Consider the following 19,054-nt stretch of genomic DNA (forward strand, 5'->3'; position numbering starts at 1 on the left):
GGTGGGTAGAGCAAGAATCCTGGACGGTAAAGTACAGTCCTCAAAGTGAACACAGCTTCCTTCAGAAGCCTAGACTGGGGTTGTTGGGTGAGTAAGGTGGGAATATATCGGATTAACTGAGATCTGTACGCCCCAGTCAAGTCTGGTAAGAAATACCAGGAGGAAGACCATGGACTACCTACCACGCATGAGCTCTTCCTGAGTAAAAGTTGATGCAGATTTCCAGCACCTGGGGCCCCAGGCAGGAAAGCAGCAGTGGGTGATAGGAGAGCTGGGAAAAAAAGCTCAGTGAATCTGGTTGGGATGGGGATGCTTGAGTTGATGTATCTTCAGTTAAGTAACCTGTTATGACAGAACTGAAGCCTCAGGGGTAGAGGAAGAAAGAAATACAGATGCACATGCAAATAGTTCCACATGCAGTTTATTGTTTCCTTTGACTGTGACCAAGGGAGGAAAGGTGGAATTTTCATTTCAGTGAGACACTCTGTAATATCCATTGTCCTCTGAAGGAATTATTAGTTACTATGGAAAAGAAAAGAGACACATTTTTAAGGTACTGACAGCAAATAAACTCCCCTCCACTGTAAAATATACAAACAACTGGGGGTACTGCCAAGCAAAAAAATTCAAATGTCAGAAAAAAGCATTCTAGAAAAACTTTATGCAATTTACTTGTGAAATTATTTGCCTGAGATTAATGTTTATACTACAATTTCCTGATTTCTGGAGAAGCATCATATTTAATCAGAAGTATTGCAAATGAAAAACTTACATTTTTCCACATACAGTGTTTATGAATGTAACAGTTAAGAGTTGGCATTTGTTTAGAAATTGAAATATATTATTAATTTTACTTTTTCATATATTGGAGCTAATCTATTTAGTTTTTCATGTGGTAAACAGTGTTTTGTTTTTGGCAGTTAGAAACTCATAGGCCTTAAATATTATGCCTATAATACCTAATGGATAAAGTGGCCTTAATTATGAATTTATTTTATAGACTAATTTACATATCTTATATATTATATCTTATTAGATATCTTATTGAATTCAAACTCGTTAATTCCATTCTGTCCACAAGAGCAAGTTCCCAACAGAACTTTACTAAACTGAAGAAAAAAGACTAAATGAATAAATACTCATTAATAGCAAGATTAGTAAAGATTAGTATGTTGTTTCTGATATAGTACTTAACTAATTCATCTACCTAATAAATACCTAGGATTTAATTATAGGTTATAAATTTTGTTTCAATTTTAGAGACAGCTCCTAATGTACTTACCTGCTGTTAGGTGTTTGGGGTGCTTTCCTGTGATTTGGATGTAAGTAAATAAGGAAATAATACTTTCATTTTGATAAAATGCAATCTGATAAAGTTATTTTTTTAATTTTTAATGGAAGTTTCTTCCTCTTTCCTTCAAAATAATAGTAAGAAAGAAATATCTACCAAACGTCTATGTTTATACTCTTTATTACCAAAGTCAAAATAAAATTATTGGGACCCTTTTCTAATTTTTATATCTATAGATTAACCTCTAATCCTCTAACCAAAAGAACTAGAGAAAAAAGAATAAATTAAAGAGAAATTTAGTGAGGTTTATTGACAGAGAAAATAATATAGATAGTAAGATTAGTGAGATAATTCTGTGATAAGGGATATAATTCTACTCTTCCCATCCTTTCCTTACCTCTGCTATCTTCAGAATGTAAAGTAGGTTCTTCCTACTACTCTGTGAAACACACTCCTTAAATATATGGTTGACCCCTGAACAACACAGAAGTTAAGGTTGCCAACCCCTACACAGTCAGAATCCACGTATAACACTTTGACTCTCACAAAATTTAATTACTTAATAGTATACTGTTAACTGGAAACCTTACTGATAATATAAACAGTCAATTAACACATACCTTATATTTTATATGTATTATATACTGTATTCTTATAATTAAGTAAGCTGGAGAAAAGAAAAATTATTAAGAAAGTAATAAGGAAAAGACATTTGTAGTATTGTACTATATTTATTTTAAAAATCCATTTTAAGTGGATCTGCTTAGTTCAAATCCATGTTGTTCAAAGGTTAACTATAGTTAGTTTTCCCCCAGCCAATTTAAGAATCTAGACTTATGAGTCTACTGATATGCATGCACAACCCATTAGATATCCATCACTTAAAAAAATTCTTATTTTAGTAATGTTATAACACAAAGAGCTTGTTCTACCAATATCTCCCACCAGCTTTTCAACTGAAAAAAATATATATTTGAAATAGAAGTTTAAAAAGAAGAGAAGAAAAAATCTAATAGGCACTATAATAATAAAAGCAGAGCAACTATACCTAGCTTATTAAATTTAAATGAAAGAATAATTCAGGGATGTTTTTCTGGTATATGCTAAACACAAACTGGATGAATGGATTAATGTTCCAAATTATATTCTTCAAGTGCAATATATAATGTCTTATGAATGATGTCCTTGACTATCCCTCAATCCCGTTGAACACCATTTCTAGAAGAGCATGATTACGTGAACCTCATATTCTATGAGAGAAGGGACTCCAATTAGAGTAGTTATAATATTAATTATGTATGTGAAGTTCAAGAGAATCACTTATTCAATAAGTTAGTACTTTTACACATGTACTCTGCTAGGTGCTAACTCTAAATTGGTTAGCAAAAAGACACATGGCCATTACCTTCAAGTGGTATCAGAGTATAGAGGGAAAGTAATGCAAAGGGCTGGAAGAATTACAGTGTTTGAGCATTATATCACAAATCCCATGAAAGGGAATGAAGATAATAAAATCAGCTCTTTTTTCATAATTAGTTGAGAAAATGTAACTAACATCTCTAAGAGGTTATGATGTTAGAAGACATCTAAAAATAACAGAGAGAATCAAGGATGTAGAAATTCCATAGTTTCTCTAATGGAGGAAAGGACTTCATCAGAAAGGATAGAAACTATCAATGTTATGGTATAGCCTGAAAATTTAACCCATGGCTATAAAGGATATTCTGGAAAACTAGTGGACTGAAAGTAACTAAAAGAAGACACTTGGAAAAACATCAGACCTTAGGAGAAAACTAAACTCTCTAAGGAAGAAGGAAAGGTGAACAGACCAGTATTTGATACTTCAGAGGGATCACAAGGCCACAACTGTGGAGCATGGGAAACTGAAAACTTAAGAAAAATTCAGAGAACCTTTGTTAACACAACTTTGGGCTCTTGAGGGGCTATGAGAAGCAAAGAATTTTAGTGTGCTTATGGCACCATCTCTTTGATAAACTCCTCCTAAATGGAGTTCACTCAGTTGTTTATATTGAGGTTAGAGAGGCAAATGTAATCTGAACCAAAAAAAATTTCCCTTTATGCATCTCAACATAAAGGATGTAAAAATCCTCTGCTTATGAGTTAGTTCTGCAAAATAGTTATAGATACCTTGTCTCATTAGATTTAACTAGTTTTTCCTATGTACCAATAAAGTAAGAAATCAATAAAAATTCAGTCAGCTGAAGAAAAAAGACTCATTCCTAGAATGGAATATATTAAAAAATTATTTTTAGGGCTTTATCAATTGTGGGGGCCCAAAAAATATTAAGCAATTATTTATTTGTTCATTCTTATTTTCAAGGTACACTTATTTACGAGAAACACTTCCTAAATTTCTTACCTGCTGGTATATGTTTGAGCACTACTTTCTGACCTGGATGTAAATAAAAACATAAGATAAAAATAATGTCTAACAGTTATATTAAGAAACTTGACTATAGTAAGAATGAAGATCAGGATGTTTTACATCAAAACTAACTTAACACCTGGGACATGCAAAAAAATATTCACCCAACATCAAGTGCAACATATAATATAAAACTTAAGTTCTCCAGTGGGGAAAAGTATCTACATAGCAGAGATGCATTTTTTTCTTAATCACCTCTAAGCACAATATGGAAGTTTGATGATGAATGCCTAAGTTTGGCTGTCAGGCTTCAAGTTAGCTTTTTAAATTCACTGATAATGTAAATTGCCACATTTATGCAAATTAAAACACAATTATTTACTTCTGGGCAATTTATCAGCAAGAAATGACAGGGAAAACTTCCACTTTCTATTCCGTAAATAAAGCTTTCCTTTTCCATTCCACAGAAAAGCTGAAGAAAATAGTATAAAAATCTAACACCCAATGGAGGTCGACAGCTAGAAAGGCTTTTCCTTCTGTTAGTAAAAAATGAAGAAACTAGAAGTTCAGAGGGAAAACAGGAGCAAAAGCTGAATGATTACAAGGGAATATGAATTACTCACACCCTAATAAACATGGTTTTACTAACCTTAGCTTGGAAGGAGTTGATGCAAGTATTTAGACATTAGAAAGCTAAAACAAACCCCAGGACCAGTAGTCCTAAGTGGGGATAAGAAAAGTTATGGCTACTTGGAATACAACAGGTAAGTTGTCTTGGCCACATGGATGGATAAAGATTACCTAGAGATGTAAAACCTCAGGTCTGCAATATGTAAAAAGCACAGGACCTCAATTCCTTAATTCTACTACCCACAAATTTGAACCAGTTAAGTATAGAAAATTCTGAAACATTCATGCTTCAAGACAGGCAAACCTAAAACATTCCCCTCTTCCTAATGTATGCCCACAACTCAGAGCATGCAGAATTCCCATGAGACCATCGTTCCTGAGGATGACACTGCTTACAAGTGTAAATTACAAACTACTGGGTAAAAAAGGAAATTGAAATCAAAACGAGAAAACAGGTTCAAGAATGAATAGTGAACAAACTAATGGATAAATATGTTGTTAAATCTTAGTAAGTATTCATTTAGTGCAATAACAATAACAATGACTAATGAAAAGGAAATCATGTAGGTAAAGAATCTAGAAGTTAAAAGCCAAATGACAATATGTGACAGATTAATAATTGAATTTCTCTGTTAGATGACCTAAAATCCTTCTGTTTTTTAGGAAAAGACTGGAAATATTAATTGAATTGAAGTATTTAAAAATTAATTATGGGGCACCTGGGTGGCTCAGTGGGTTAAGCCTTTGCCTTTGGCCCAGGTCATGATCTCAGGGTCCTGGGATTGAGTCCCACATCTGGCTCTCTGCTCAGCGGGGAGTCTACCTCTCCCTCTCTCACTCCTGCCTCTCTGCCTACTTGTGATCTCTCTCTCTGTCAAATTAAAAAAATAATAATAAATTAATTTTAAAAATAAAAAAATAAAAATTATGTTTAAGTGACATTAATATAACCATTCTGGGATTCACCCCTTTCTGTATTCCTTGACTTCAACAGCCTTTCCCACTAAATTTCTACCAGATAAAGATCATTCCAAAAAAAAAGAATTGACCTGAAAACTATAGTGTAGATGTTATATTAGTAAAGTGCAGCAACAGTATCAAGTGACATTATTAAAACTGAAGTGAAAACTTATCCAGAAATATTTCCCTAGTACACATCAAGCCAAAAGGCTAGACCAGTAGATTAACATCCCAAATTATACTACACCAAATGAAATGTACATTTTCCTGTAATTAATGGTATCATTCCTCACTCAGTGTAGGCAAATAATGATCCTAGAAGAGATGAATTATGTCAACAGGTTTTTAGGATAAGACATATGAAAGAAGAAATGAGAGCATTTTTTTAACTTATTTATTTATTTGACAGAGAGAGAGAGAGCAAGTAGTCAGCACAGGAGGTAGAGGGAGGGGGAGAAGCAGGCTCTCCACTAAGCAGCAAGCCTGAGATGGGGCTAGATCTAGAGCTAGATCTGGGGCTCAATCGCAAGACCTTGGCCTCATGACCTGAGCCCAGTGCAGCTGCTTAACTGACTGAGCCATCCAGGTGCCTCGAAATGGTTATAAAATTAGTTATATGGATGTGTATGTGTGTGTATAGGTCAATATATTTTATGTTTTTAAGTTTTTCTATTTGTCAGTGTGAGTGTGTGTGTGCACACAGCACGTGCACACACCCCTGGGCAAGGGAGAGGAGTGGCAATTAAAAATAATCATTCATTCATTCATTCAGCAAATATTTATTGAGCACTTACCATAAGCCAAGAACTCTACTACATTCCGGCTATACAGTGCTGAGCAAGATAATCATAGTTTTTATTTTCTAAGATAACACTATAAGACTTGTGTCCAAGATGAGGAAAAAGTAACTGAGACTTGCTGTATTTGAGTACCATATGATAACTCCCTGACATATAAAAGAGATGCTGTTGCTGTTGTTGTTGTTATTATTATTATTATTAAATGAAAAATCAATTTTTTAGTTTGGTGATAGTAACTCATGACTTCAAAGTGTCATGATAAAGAGAAGACCATAATAGTAAAAGAGAGATAAAGGATAAGAAAGAGAGGCATTCTCAATGAAGAAGAAGCCTTCTTCTAGAATAAGACAAATTATATCACCATCTTGTACAGCCTAGAAAATTTACTCTGTAGATTTGGAAGTGTTTTAGACTAGCAATGGACTTAGAAGAACATACAAGGAATAACACCAGCTCCCCATACGAATAAATAAAGCCTTAAGTCAGAGAGAGAGGAGTAAAAACTCCTAAACACTTCATATCTGCAGAAAGACCCCAAACCCAAAAATTTTAAGTGTGGGAAACTAAAGACTCACTGTTTTATTATATGGAAACATCCACCTTTCAGGACATGGACAGAAATCTAATTAAAACTACTTTGTGATCCTAAGAGGCTATGGAAGATGTAGAATTATTGTTTCTTTATGATGTTTCTCTTCAGCAAAATTTTCTTAAGTGACCAGGATAAGCATTCACTCAGTTGTTCATGAATTTTGTACAGAATTTCTAGTTGCAAAGTCTCCAAATACAGAAGTAAACTTCCCCAATTATGAGTTAGCTCTGTAACCATTTCACCAATCATTTATTCCTTTGTTTCCAAAAAATAAACTCCCAACATACATTAACAAACTGAAAGAAAGAAGACATTGATTTTTCTACACAAATAGTCATTAGTTACTAGATTGGCAAATACTAATGGGTTATTTTTGGTGTAGTACCTTACCAATTGTTACTGTTCAATTAATATCTAGCAATTTATTATTGATAGTTTGTTCATCTTATCTTACCATATTTTAAGAAACGCATCCTCATTTACTTACCTGACTGTGTCTGTTTGGCTGCTTTCTGATCCAGATCTAAATGAGAATGAAAGTAATGCTTCCAGGTTAATACTAAAAAAAATTTGCCTCCATAGATAATAAATGAATGTTAGACTATTTTGTGACCTATGTTAACTCTTTTATACCTCTAATTACCTCTAATGAGTAATTTTAAAAGACTACTAAGTTAGGCTATGCAAAGAAATAATATCCTAATTTACCCATGTACCAATCCATAAAGAATATAAATTTCAAACCTCCAATAGGGAAAAAAGCAAGAAAACAGCTTAGTTTTTCTCCTTACTTCTTCTCAGAATAAAATATATGCTTGACTTTGAATGCCTGATTCTGGCCTGCAGGTTCCAGCCAAATGCTTTAACAACAGATAAATTACATGTTATGATTTAAAACACTCACTGAGGGGCACCTGGGTGGCTCAATGGGTTAAGCCTCTGCCTTCGGCTCAGGTAATGATCCCGGGGTCCTGGGATCGAGTCCTGCATCGGGCTCTCTGCTCAGTGGGAAGCCCGCTTCCCCCTCTCTCTCGCTGCCTGCCTCTCTGCCTACTTGTGGTCTCTGTCAAATAAATAATTTTTTAAAAAGTCTTTAAAAAATAGATAAGTAAATAAAACGCTCACTGACTCCTGGACAATTAGGCAGACTGGGCTGACAGGGCAGTTTCCTCCTTCTATTCCACACAGAGAAATAGTGAAAAAAAAAATAATAAAACCCACAAAATTACTAATCAAAATTTAAGAGAAGAAAATGAAATTTCTGATGATAGTTTTAAAAAGAGAGAAATTAGAAACATGAAATATAAATAGGACCTAAAGCTGAGTGACTCTGGAGAGTTATGTGAATTAGTCATCCACATTAGCCTATAAGGAGTTGAGATCTCCTGGAAAGCTGGAGTTGACTTCTTTCCCTAAAATTAGAAGCCATGAAAGGATAGTAAAAGCTATTACCATTAATCTTTGAGATGCAGCAGGGAAATTGCATCAGAAGAAGACATACAAATGGCTAACAAACACATGAAAAACTGTTCATCATCATTAGCCATCAGGGAGATTCAAATCAAAACCACACTGAGATACCACCTTACACCAGTGCGAATGGCCAAAGTTAACAAGACAAGAAACAATAAGTGTTGGAGAGGATGTGGAGAAAGGGGAACCCTTTTACACTGTTGGTGGGAATGTAAGTTGGTATAGCCACTTTAGAAAACAGTGTAGAGATTCCTTAAGAAATTAAATATAGAGCTACCCTATGACCCTGCAATTGCCCTACTGGATATTTACCCCAAAGATACAGATGCAGTGAAAAGAAGGGCCACCTGTACCCCAAAGTTCATAGCAGCAATGGCCACAATTGCCAAACTGTGGAAAAAGCTGAGATGTCCTTCAACAGACAAATGGTTAAAGAAAAATAGAGTCCATATATACGATGGAATATTATACCTCCATCAGAAAGGATGAATACCCAACTTTTGTATCAGCATGGATGGGACTGGAGGAGATTATGCTGAGTGAAATAAGCCAAGCAGAGAGAGTCAACTATCACATAGTTTCACTTACTTGTGGAGCATAAGGAATAATGGAGGACATTAGGAGAAGGAAAGGAGAAGTGAGTTGGGGGAAATCAGAGGAGGAGACAAACCATGAGAGACTATGGACTCTGAGAAACAAACTGAAAGTTTTGGAGGGGAGGGTGGTGGGGGGATGGGTGAGCCTGGTGGTGGGTATTAAGGAAGGCAGGTATTGCATGGAGCACTGGGTGTGGTGCATAAACAATGAATCTTAGAACACTGAAAAATTAAAATAAAATTAACTTTTAAAAAAAGAAGTGTAGATAGAAAAGGATCATCTAGAGACATAGAAACTCTAAGTGCTTAAAATGGTTTAGGGATGTGGATATAAAAAATATCACATAGAAAAACAGGAACCTCAAGCCTTCCCAACTTTAGGTTAGGATACCAGTCCATGCTTCCTATGAATTGTAGACCTCCAGGTATAACAAGTGTAAAAATGTATGACTTAGGAGGGTAACATATGAAATAATCTCCACAAGGAATATTTTATAAAGCAGGACACACAGAAATCTCATGAGATAATCATTGTTGCTTAGGCAACCTTAAAATCAAAGAAGAAAGCCACTAAGAGTTAATGTCCACAGCTAGAGAAAAGTAAAGAATTCATATATGAAAAATTATAGGTAACAAACTTTAAAAAAAGAATGTTTAGGATTTCCATAGAGATCAATAAAGGAGCAGAATTCATTAAATAAGAAATTAAAGAACTGGAAAAAAAATTGCTGATTTTTAAACTGTTTAGGGAAATCACCCAGAACACTTGATAAACAGAAATGTAATAGAATATAAAAAGACAAGTTAAGAAACATGAAGCAATTCAGACACAGAGGATTTACTATGAAGGAGGTTCAATATTTGAAAAGAAAACATCTAGGACTTTTCTAAAATGAAGAAAGTTGTGAGTCTTCTCACTGAAAGAAAATACGGAGTCCAGTTTATAAGTTAAAAAGAAAAATCTCTACCAGAATATATTATAATGAAATAATAACTCTAGGGACAAGAAAAAAACATAGAAGCTTTGTTAGGCAGAATTCTAGAGATTGCTTCCTAAGATCTCCATTCTTTGGTTATCCAAACATTCTTCTGAGTACTTAAAAGATTTTGCAAGTGTAAGTATAGCTCCCAATCAATTGACTTTAAAATACAAAGATTATTTTTGTGGGTCTGACACAATCAGGTGAGCCTTCAAAAGTAGATTTAGTCTCCTGCTGGCAGAGAAGGAAAGAAGAGGAAGTCAAAGCCCAAGGAAGACCTGAATGCCCTATTTTCTTTGAAAATGAAGGGATAAACAATGCAGGCAGCCTCTGAGAGTAGAAAGGGGCCCCCAACAGACAACCAGTAAGGAAACAGATAGTTCAGACCCATAGTCTTAAGAAATTTGATTCTGTTTACAGAGCTAGGAACACAGCCTGGCCTTTAGGCCTTCTGGTCAGGCTTGTGACAACCCAGCCAAATCTGCCTGATTCCTTTTTTTTTTTTTTCTTTTTTAAGATTTTATCTTTTTACTGAGAGAGAAAGGGAGAGCACCTGCATGCATGTACAAGTAGGGGGAAGACTAGAGGGAGAGAAAGAGACTCTCATGTAGACTCCCTGCTGAGTGCAAAGCCCAACCCAGGACTTGATCTCACAACCTTGAGATCATGACCTGAGCTGAAATCAAGAGTCCCATGCTTTATTGACTGAGTCACCCATGTACCCCATCCACCTGGATTTCTAACTTACACATCTTTGACAGAATAAGTGAATATTGTTTTATGTCACTAAGTGTGTGGTAATATTAACATATTACAGAGATAGAAATACAAAGCCTACTACAGATAAAACTCCTATTAACCACTAAGGAATAAATGAATAAACACATTGACAGATGTTTATCATCATCATCATTATCATCAGTAAGGCCAGACTACACTGACATACCTTCAAATTGCTGAGGCAAACTGATCTCAATTAGAAGTCCACACTACATAGACTCACATTCAAGAGTGAAAATAAAGACAATTTCAGGTGGATAAGAAAAACAGCTTAATACACAGAGACTCACTGATGGAAATTCTAAGAGTTGTACTTCCCCAAACAGGAGAGTGAACATAAAAAGATGGAGCAAAATTCAAAAGGGAATAGTGAACAAATAAAGTGGTAAATATGTAGTGAAATCCTGGTATGTTTTGACTAAATACAACAATGACAATGACAATGATAATGATGACTTGTTTGCAGCGGGTTAAAATTCAGGAGTAATTAAATACCAAATAATAATAATATGGACCAGTGGAGAAAAATGTATAGGGATAAATGGGCTAACATCAATATGTGGTTAGAAATTTTAATGGGGCGCCTGGGTGGCTCAGTGGGTTGGGCCACTGTCTTTGGCTCGGGTCATGATCTCGGGGTCCTGGGATCGGGTCCCATGTCGGGCTCTCTCCTCGGTGGGGAGCCTGCTTCCCTCTCTCTCTCTCTGCCTGCCTCTCTGCCTGCTTGTGATCTCTGTTAAATAAATAAATAAAATCTTAAAAAAAAAAAAAAAAGAAATTTTAAGTGTTCATTATATCTGAAATTGTAAAATTAACATTGAATTTTAATTTAAATAACAATAAAATAATTCAATCATTAAAGAATATCACTTAAAGACTATAACTAGAACACATAATGACCAAAATAATAGAAACAAAGAAAAAGAACAATGAAAGTACAATTGATGTAAAAGACTACAAGATAGTGGAAAAATAAAACATTGACCAAGTATGATAAATAGAACAAAAAATAAAGTGGTACAATTTAGTCTAAATATATCAGCAAACATATAAGTATATAACCATATTAAATTCAACTTTTGAGAAACTCTGGAGATTATACATTTTTAAATCCCATTGGCAGGTTGTTTTTAAGAAACTAATTTAAATAAAAGATTGAAAGTAAAAGAACTGAAAAGTTGCATTATGTCAATCTAACAAATAGAATGTTCATATAGTAATTATAAAACAGTAAGGACTGAATTCATGGCTAAGAAACAATAACAGGGACAAAATACTAACAGCACAGTTAGGTCAATATAATTAGTTCTTCCCAATCCGTAATTACTATAGATTTTACCTGAGCTTTGTCACATACAATCTGTGAAATGCCAGGTATTTGCGTATTTATTTACCCAAGCAATAAAGAATATAACCCAAGTTGGGCCATTTCTAGGCACTATATAGCCTTTTTCTTTACTAATTATATACATCCTATTTCTTAGTAGAGTTGGCTATTTTCACCCTTGTTTCCTGAGTAAACTTCGAATAAACATTAGGTGAATAAAAGACTACTAAAAATTAATTGCTATAAATTAGTAGTCTGCTTTTCAGTGCATTACTTTACCATTTGTATCTGTTCAATTGATACCTAAATTATGAATTATTAATTCACTCTTAATTTATAACATGTGTTTTAAGATACTTTCTAATTTACTTACCTGCTAGCAAATGTGTGAGAGCTGCCTTCTGAGCTGGATATTAAAAAAATGAAAAATAGTACCTTATGTTAGTCCTAAAAAACTCTTGTCAACTACATGAATAAAAAGGTCATTTTATAAGCAGTGTTACTACCTCTTTTACAAGACTAGTTACCAATAAAGAAAATAATGTTCAAGATCACTGAACAAAGGTAGAAATAATGTTCTTATTTCCCCATATACCTCATCCACAAAGAGTGTAAATTTCAAATCCCACAGCAAGGAGACTATCAAAAAGGCACATATTTGCTTTTTCCTTATCTCTTCTGAACACAGAATACAGATTTGACTCGGAGTCCCTGATTCTGAACCACATGGCCCAACTTTTAACCTTTTTTTCATTGATCTTGGAAAAAAAACGTTACATTTTATGAATTTAAAAAACCCATACTGGCTTCTAGACAATTGGTAGAGTGAGCGGACAGTGCAGTTTCCCCTCTTTATGTTCCTCATAACATAGAGAAATGCTGAAACCCAGTAACACAGACACTGAATACAAAACTGGGGTTAACAATAGGACTTCTCCTGGTGCTAGTAAAAATGAAGAAACTGAGAGCTGAAATGGTAAACAGGAGCTAAAATTGAATAACTGACAGGGCACCTAAATCAGTAATAACACCTTTCAAGCTAGAGATTTAATAGCTCTTCCTCAGGAGTTGAGGTTCCAGGCCTTCGCATGTGGGGAAACTGAGTTCCTTAATTAAACCTCGGAGCCATGACGAGCCATATCACCCTTGAAACATGGATAATAAAAATTCTGACTTGTGGCCTTTGAAATGCAACAGGATAATGAGAATATGTAGATAGGGGAAAATGCACCACTGAGAGAAGTAGGAATCCCAAGCCTCCAAAAAGTGTAATTTTAGGATTCCAGTTCACACTCCTACAAATTCTTGAATTCCATGCATAGCAATTGTTTTTAATTATTTTTGATTGATGAAGGAAGCAAAAATGAACAATCTGTATGTATTTATATTCAACACAGAACATGCAGAATTCTCAAAGGAAAATCATACACACTGAAGATAAAAGGATCTATGATTACAAACCACTAGGAGTTAATGTCAACACCCACAGCAAAATAATGAATTCACACACCAAAAAAACAAAAATGATTAATAAAAATTTATATAAGAATATTTTAAATCTCCATTGAGTTCTTTGCAAGAACAGAATTCACAAATCTTAACAGAATAGTGATGGCAGAACTAGTGTAATGAAAGAAAAATCTAACACAATACAAGATTTAGGTAAACATGAATGTGGTTACAAACCATAAAAGCATACTTCCAATTCTGACCAAAATGGAGTAACAGACACAATTTACCCTCCTGCCTAACACAACTGAAAATGCAGACAAAATTGATGAAACATTGATTTTCAGACATTGAATAGCAGACAACATAGGATAGCGATTTCTATAAGAGGGGAATAAAAGAGCTGAGACACTTATGATTGACCCTTCTTATTGCCTGGTGAGAGCTTCCAGGCTATCACACAGCCAGGAGGACCCAGGAAAAACCCAGAAATCTCCCTAAGTTGAGCTAATAGAACTGGGGTTCTAGGAAGGACAAGGCATTAGAATTCACAGAGAAAATACCAGGGAGGGAAAGAACTGCCTAGAGAGAGCTCCTGTGATACGTAGAGAGTCCTTCTTGAGTCTTCTGCAAAGTACTGATCACTGAATGCAAGTGAGGAAACTACTTAAGCCAGAGAAAAATTATTTGAAATTGAGCAATCTTTTGTGCTTACATGGGGACAAGAATAGCTTGTGTTCCCACCACCTGACTTTTAAAATACCATGTTTTGAAGAATTGGGTGGAGTTACTCAAAAGGGTATCATCTCAACAGTGGTGACTATTGTGATCCCACTTAGCAAGGCATTAAAAACAATAGTGTTAGAACAATTGGATATTCTTATGCAGAAAACAACAACTCTATCCATACATTTTAACCTATACCAAACAATTCAAATTGGATATAGGTCTAAATGCAAAACCTAAAACTGTAAAAACATTGAGAAGAAAGCATAGGAGAAAATTTGTATGAATTTTGGTTAGGCAAATATTTCCTAGATAAAAAACTAAAACCATGATCAATAAAAGAAGAAATTCGCACAATGGATTCCATAAAAATTTAAAATTTTTGCTCTTTTGAAAGAATAAAAAGAGAAGTCTATTCCTAGTGTAACTATTTGCAAATCATACGTAAGACTTATATCCAGAGTATGTAAAGAACACTCAGAATTCAATAATAACAACCCATTTTTAAAATAACCACAAGATCTGAACAACTCAGTAATAAAAAGACAAGTCAGTTAAAAAAATGAGACCTTTCAGCTGGAACTATCATCTTCCAGCAATTTGTCAAAAAGACCAATACAAAGGGAAAGAGATATGGCACTAGCTATACATTCTTTAGGCCTTTTAGAAAACATGAAGTTGTTCCGTTAGCCACATAGATGTGAATCTACAATTAAGATATTATTAACATCAAGGAAATGGCCACTGTTCAAAAAGGAACGTCCCACAAATGTTACCATGGCAAAACTGAAAGTCTATGATGTTATGAATCCCACTCAAATTAAGGGCAAGATTCATGCCAAGAGAATTAATGTCCATAATGAGTGTATCAGGCACTCTAAAAACTGAGATCGTTTCCTAAAATGTGTGAAGGAAAATGATCAGGAAAAGAAGGAAACCAAAAAGAATGGTACTTGGGTTCAGCTAGAGCACCAGTCTGTTCCACCTAGAGAATCACTTCGTGAGTTTCAAATTAAAACTGCTGGAACCCATTTCCTATGAAATCATGGCATAACAGGTACAAAAATAAATGAGTAAAAGACCTCTGAACTCTAAGTTAATTAATTACTTAATTTTAAAATGGGCAAAAAATGTGAACACATTTCTCCAAAGAAGAGGTACAGACGACAACCACATGAAACAAAGAAGTATCATCAGTCATTAGAGAAACGCAAATTAAAAACAATGAGATGCTACTGCACACTATCGGAATTGCTAAAATTTTTAGAATAAACATATTACCATACCAAACATTGGTGAGAATGTGGACAAACTAGAATTCTCATGTATTAGTGGCTGGGATATAAGATGGTACAACTGTTTTGAGAAACAGTTCAGCTTTTTCTTTAGAAGTCAAATATACCTACCATATTATCTTACCATTCATTCTTAGGTATCACCCTAGGAAAAAGAAAGCACATATTCACAGAGACTTGCATATAAATGTTCATAGTGGCTTTATTTATAACAGCTAAAATATGGACACAACCAACACATCCATCAACAGATGAATAAATGAACAAATTATGCTGTATTTGTACAACTGAATACCTATCAGCAATAAAAAAGTAACTGATATACATAAGAGCATGGATGAATTGCAAAATAATTATGATGAGTGAAATAAACCAGACAAAAATAAAGAGCGCATATTGTATAACTCTATTTATATAGAATTCTAGAAAATGCAAAATGAGCTGTAGTGACAATGCAGATCAGCAGTACTGTGGGGATAAAGGAGATGCCAGAGAAAGGAGGGATTACCAAGGAACACAAGGAAGCTCTTGGGCATGATAGGTATCTTCATAATCTTGACTATTATGATGGTTTCATGAGTTTCATGAGACTACTTTTCTAATTATCAAAACATACCAGATCATGTACTTAAAGAATATGCAATTTCCAGTATGTCAATTATACCTCAATAAAACTGTATGTTATTTTTTAAACAAGAACAAACTAACACATAACAACATGGATCAATCTCAAATGTGGGAAAGAAGGCAGACTCAAAAGAATACCCAACTTTTGTAGCAAAATGGACGAGACTGGAAGAGATTATCCTGAATAAAATAAGTCAAGCAGAGAGATTCAATTATCATATGGTTTCACTTATTTGTGGAGCATAACAAATAGCATGGAGGATATGGGGAGATAGAGAGGAAAAGGGAGTTGGGGGAAATTAGAAGGGGAGATGAACCAAGAGAGACTATGGACTCTGAAAAACAATCTGAGGGCTTTGAAGGGGCAGGGCGTTGGGAGGTCGGGGTACCAGGTGGTGGGTATTAGAGAGGGCACAGATTGCATGGAGCACTGGGTGTGGTGCAAAAATAATGAATACTGTTATGCTGAAAATTAATTAATTTTTAATGAATGAATTAATTTTTAATAAAGACTACACATTCCATTATACAAAATTCTGCAATAGACAGAACTACAGCAAAGAAGACAGATCTGTCAGCACCAGGAGCTGGAGGTGGGGTTAGAGGGAATCTGGGGAGCAATGGGATTGTTCTTTATTTTATGATAGTCATGGTATATGTATATATTTGTTAAACTCATAGAATTACACACACTAAAAATATTTTACTGTATGTAAATTATAGCTCAGTTTTTAAAAGCCTAATTTGATGAGCACTATTTTATGCAACTAATGAATCATTGAAAACTGTATCAAAAACTAATGATGTACTATATGTTGGCTAATTGAATTTAAATTTAAGAAAAAATTCTCACTGTAGTGTCAAAAGAAAGAAGAAAAAGAAGTAGCAAGAGGAAAAGGTCACTACCAACATGGAGACCAGAATTGAAAACCCTAAAATAAAGGAACTGCAGAAAGATAAAAGAGGTAGAATGGCAAGTGTAAATCATTGAATAGATAGACTTTTCTAGAACTAAAGAAAAACTTTATTAAAGATTATGCTGAGTTCAGAGCCAGATAAATAAAAATGAACTCATCAGAACAGGTAATAATTTAGTAACAAGACTTTGGATAAAAGAATACTTGGAAAGCTAACTTAAAGAAGAAACATAGTTTAGCATAATTCATAAAAATGAATTAATTAAACTGGCAGCAGTCATCTCATCACCAGCAGTAAATGACAGAATTCAATGGCATATCACAAAAAGACTTAGAGACATAATTGTTCACATAAAATGCTATGCCCATATAGTGAGAATGAAATAAAGCCCTCCCCAGGCATATTAAGTCAAGCAGATTATTACACAGGGACTGTCACCGTAGTAACTACTAAGACAATGCTTCCTAAGAATAAAGTTGAATCCAGAATGAAAAAAGCAGGATTCTAAAAGAGTGGTGATAATCATGGTACCAAAAATCATGTTATTAAATTTCTTAATATTATATACACACATATACTCAAAATTGAGCACAAAAAAAGACTGCATGTAAATGATGGTGAATATGTATAAGGTCTGTAGTTTAATTATTAATATTGTACCAATACCAATTTCCTACCTGTGAAAATGTACTATTTTTTTTAAAGGATTTTCTCTTTTTTTTTTTTTTTAAGATTTTTATTTATTTATTTGACAGAGAGAGATCACAAGTAGGCAGAGAGGCAGGCTGAGAGGTGGGTGGGGAAGCAGGCTCTCTGCTGAGCAGAAAGCCTGCGGTGGGGCCTGATCCCAGGACCCTGGGATCATGACCTGGGCCGAAGGCAAAGGCTTAACCCACTGAGCCACCCAGGCACCCCAATGCACTTATGTTAATGTGAAATGTTATCATTGGCAAAACCCAAATGAAAGGGATAAGGAAAATCTGTGTTATTTTTGCAATTTTTTATATTTCTTAAACTATTTCAAAACAAAAGTTTAAAACAAAGGAATAGTAAGCAAAGACCTAGGAAATATAATAAGTAATCCTAGAAAGTACTGACTAAATATAACAATAGCAAAAGAACACTAACTTATTTGGGGCCAAGTGAAAAGCCAAATTACAAACAAATACCTGAAGAGAGGCTAGTATTGTAAGATCCCTGGTATAATTCAGATGACCATATAAAATGATTAAATTTAGACACTGTATAACATTAACTATAAACACTAAAATTTAAAGAAAATCATTTGAAAATAAAAACAACATAAAAATGTGCAAAGTAACAGAAGAAAAAGAAAAGAAAAAAACACAATTAAAAAATGGATTTAGGGTTCCTGGGTGGCTTAGTCGTCAGCTCAGGTCATGATCCCAGGAACCTGGGATCAAGCCCCACATCAGGCTCCCTGCTCTGTGGGAGGCCTGCTTCTCCCTCTCCCACTCCCACTCCCTCTCCTACTTCCTCTGCTTGTATTCCTTCTCTCACTGTCTGTCAAATAAATAATCTTTAAAAAAAGAAAGAAAGAAAATGGATTTGAGGAAAAGGGGAAAAAAACATGTTAAAAAAAAAAAGATGGCAAATAAGAAAAAATAAAATGACAATTTTCAGTCTAAATATATGCCATTATATACTAAGCATATATGCATAACAAACTCCACTATTGTATTCCATATAAGGCTATTTATATGAAAATAACTAAAAACAAAGAAAGATTGAGAATAAAGGATGAAAAAAGATATACTAGGTAAGTCTAAATTTCAAAGAGCAAGTTGATATAGGAATTTAAAACAGTGTGAATAGAATTTAAGATAAAATTAATGACAAAAAGATAACATGTCAAGAAAGCGTAACTAAATTGAGCATTAATGAATTGTCATTGCCTCAGAATAATAAAGCTAAAGTTTCAAAAATCAAAGGGGAAAGCCATGAAATTGAAATACTGAAAAACTTTAGTTTGCTTCTCACAGAAAATAAATTAATGAGCAGATGGGGATGAAATCCCAATACATATAAAATTATTTGAAACAATGTAATTAAAAAGTTTGTTTTGAAACATCTTAGAAAACTTAAACAAAAAAATAAACATGATGCAATAATTAAAGTATACCCACAAGAATACATTTTTACAAAAACTGACTTCCCTTCTGGTTCCAACATTTAAGAATAATTCATAGAAACAGGTCTCTCT

General features: G+C 34.2%; 1 protein-coding gene across 6 annotated transcripts in view; it reads right to left on the minus strand.

The window, feature by feature from the left end:
* Positions 1–292: 292 nt before the first annotated feature.
* The window catches only part of ADAM32 (ADAM metallopeptidase domain 32), a 184,064-nt gene continuing 165,302 nt past the window's right edge, over positions 293–19,054 (minus strand). For 3 of the 6 annotated variants that reach the window (XM_045070970.1, XM_045070966.1, XM_045070967.1), the window contains 4 exons: positions 12,189–12,221; positions 7,147–7,182; positions 3,672–3,704; positions 407–522 (listed from right to left, as the gene is read on the minus strand). In XM_045070970.1, the coding sequence (XP_044926905.1) occupies positions 516–522; positions 3,672–3,704; positions 7,147–7,182; positions 12,189–12,221 (109 nt within the window). In that variant the 3' untranslated portion in view covers positions 407–515. Of the gene's footprint in view, positions 523–3,671; positions 3,705–7,146; positions 7,183–12,188; positions 12,222–19,054 lie in introns of all 6 variants that reach the window. The other 3 variants (XM_045070969.1, XR_006604081.1, XM_045070968.1) reach the window with 3 other exon arrangements.

This window comes from Mustela putorius, unplaced genomic scaffold (assembly GCF_011764305.1).
Source record: "Mustela putorius furo isolate JIRA1106 unplaced genomic scaffold, ASM1176430v1.1 tig00003976_pilon_pilon_pilon, whole genome shotgun sequence".
Taxonomy (NCBI): domain Eukaryota; kingdom Metazoa; phylum Chordata; class Mammalia; order Carnivora; family Mustelidae; genus Mustela; species Mustela putorius.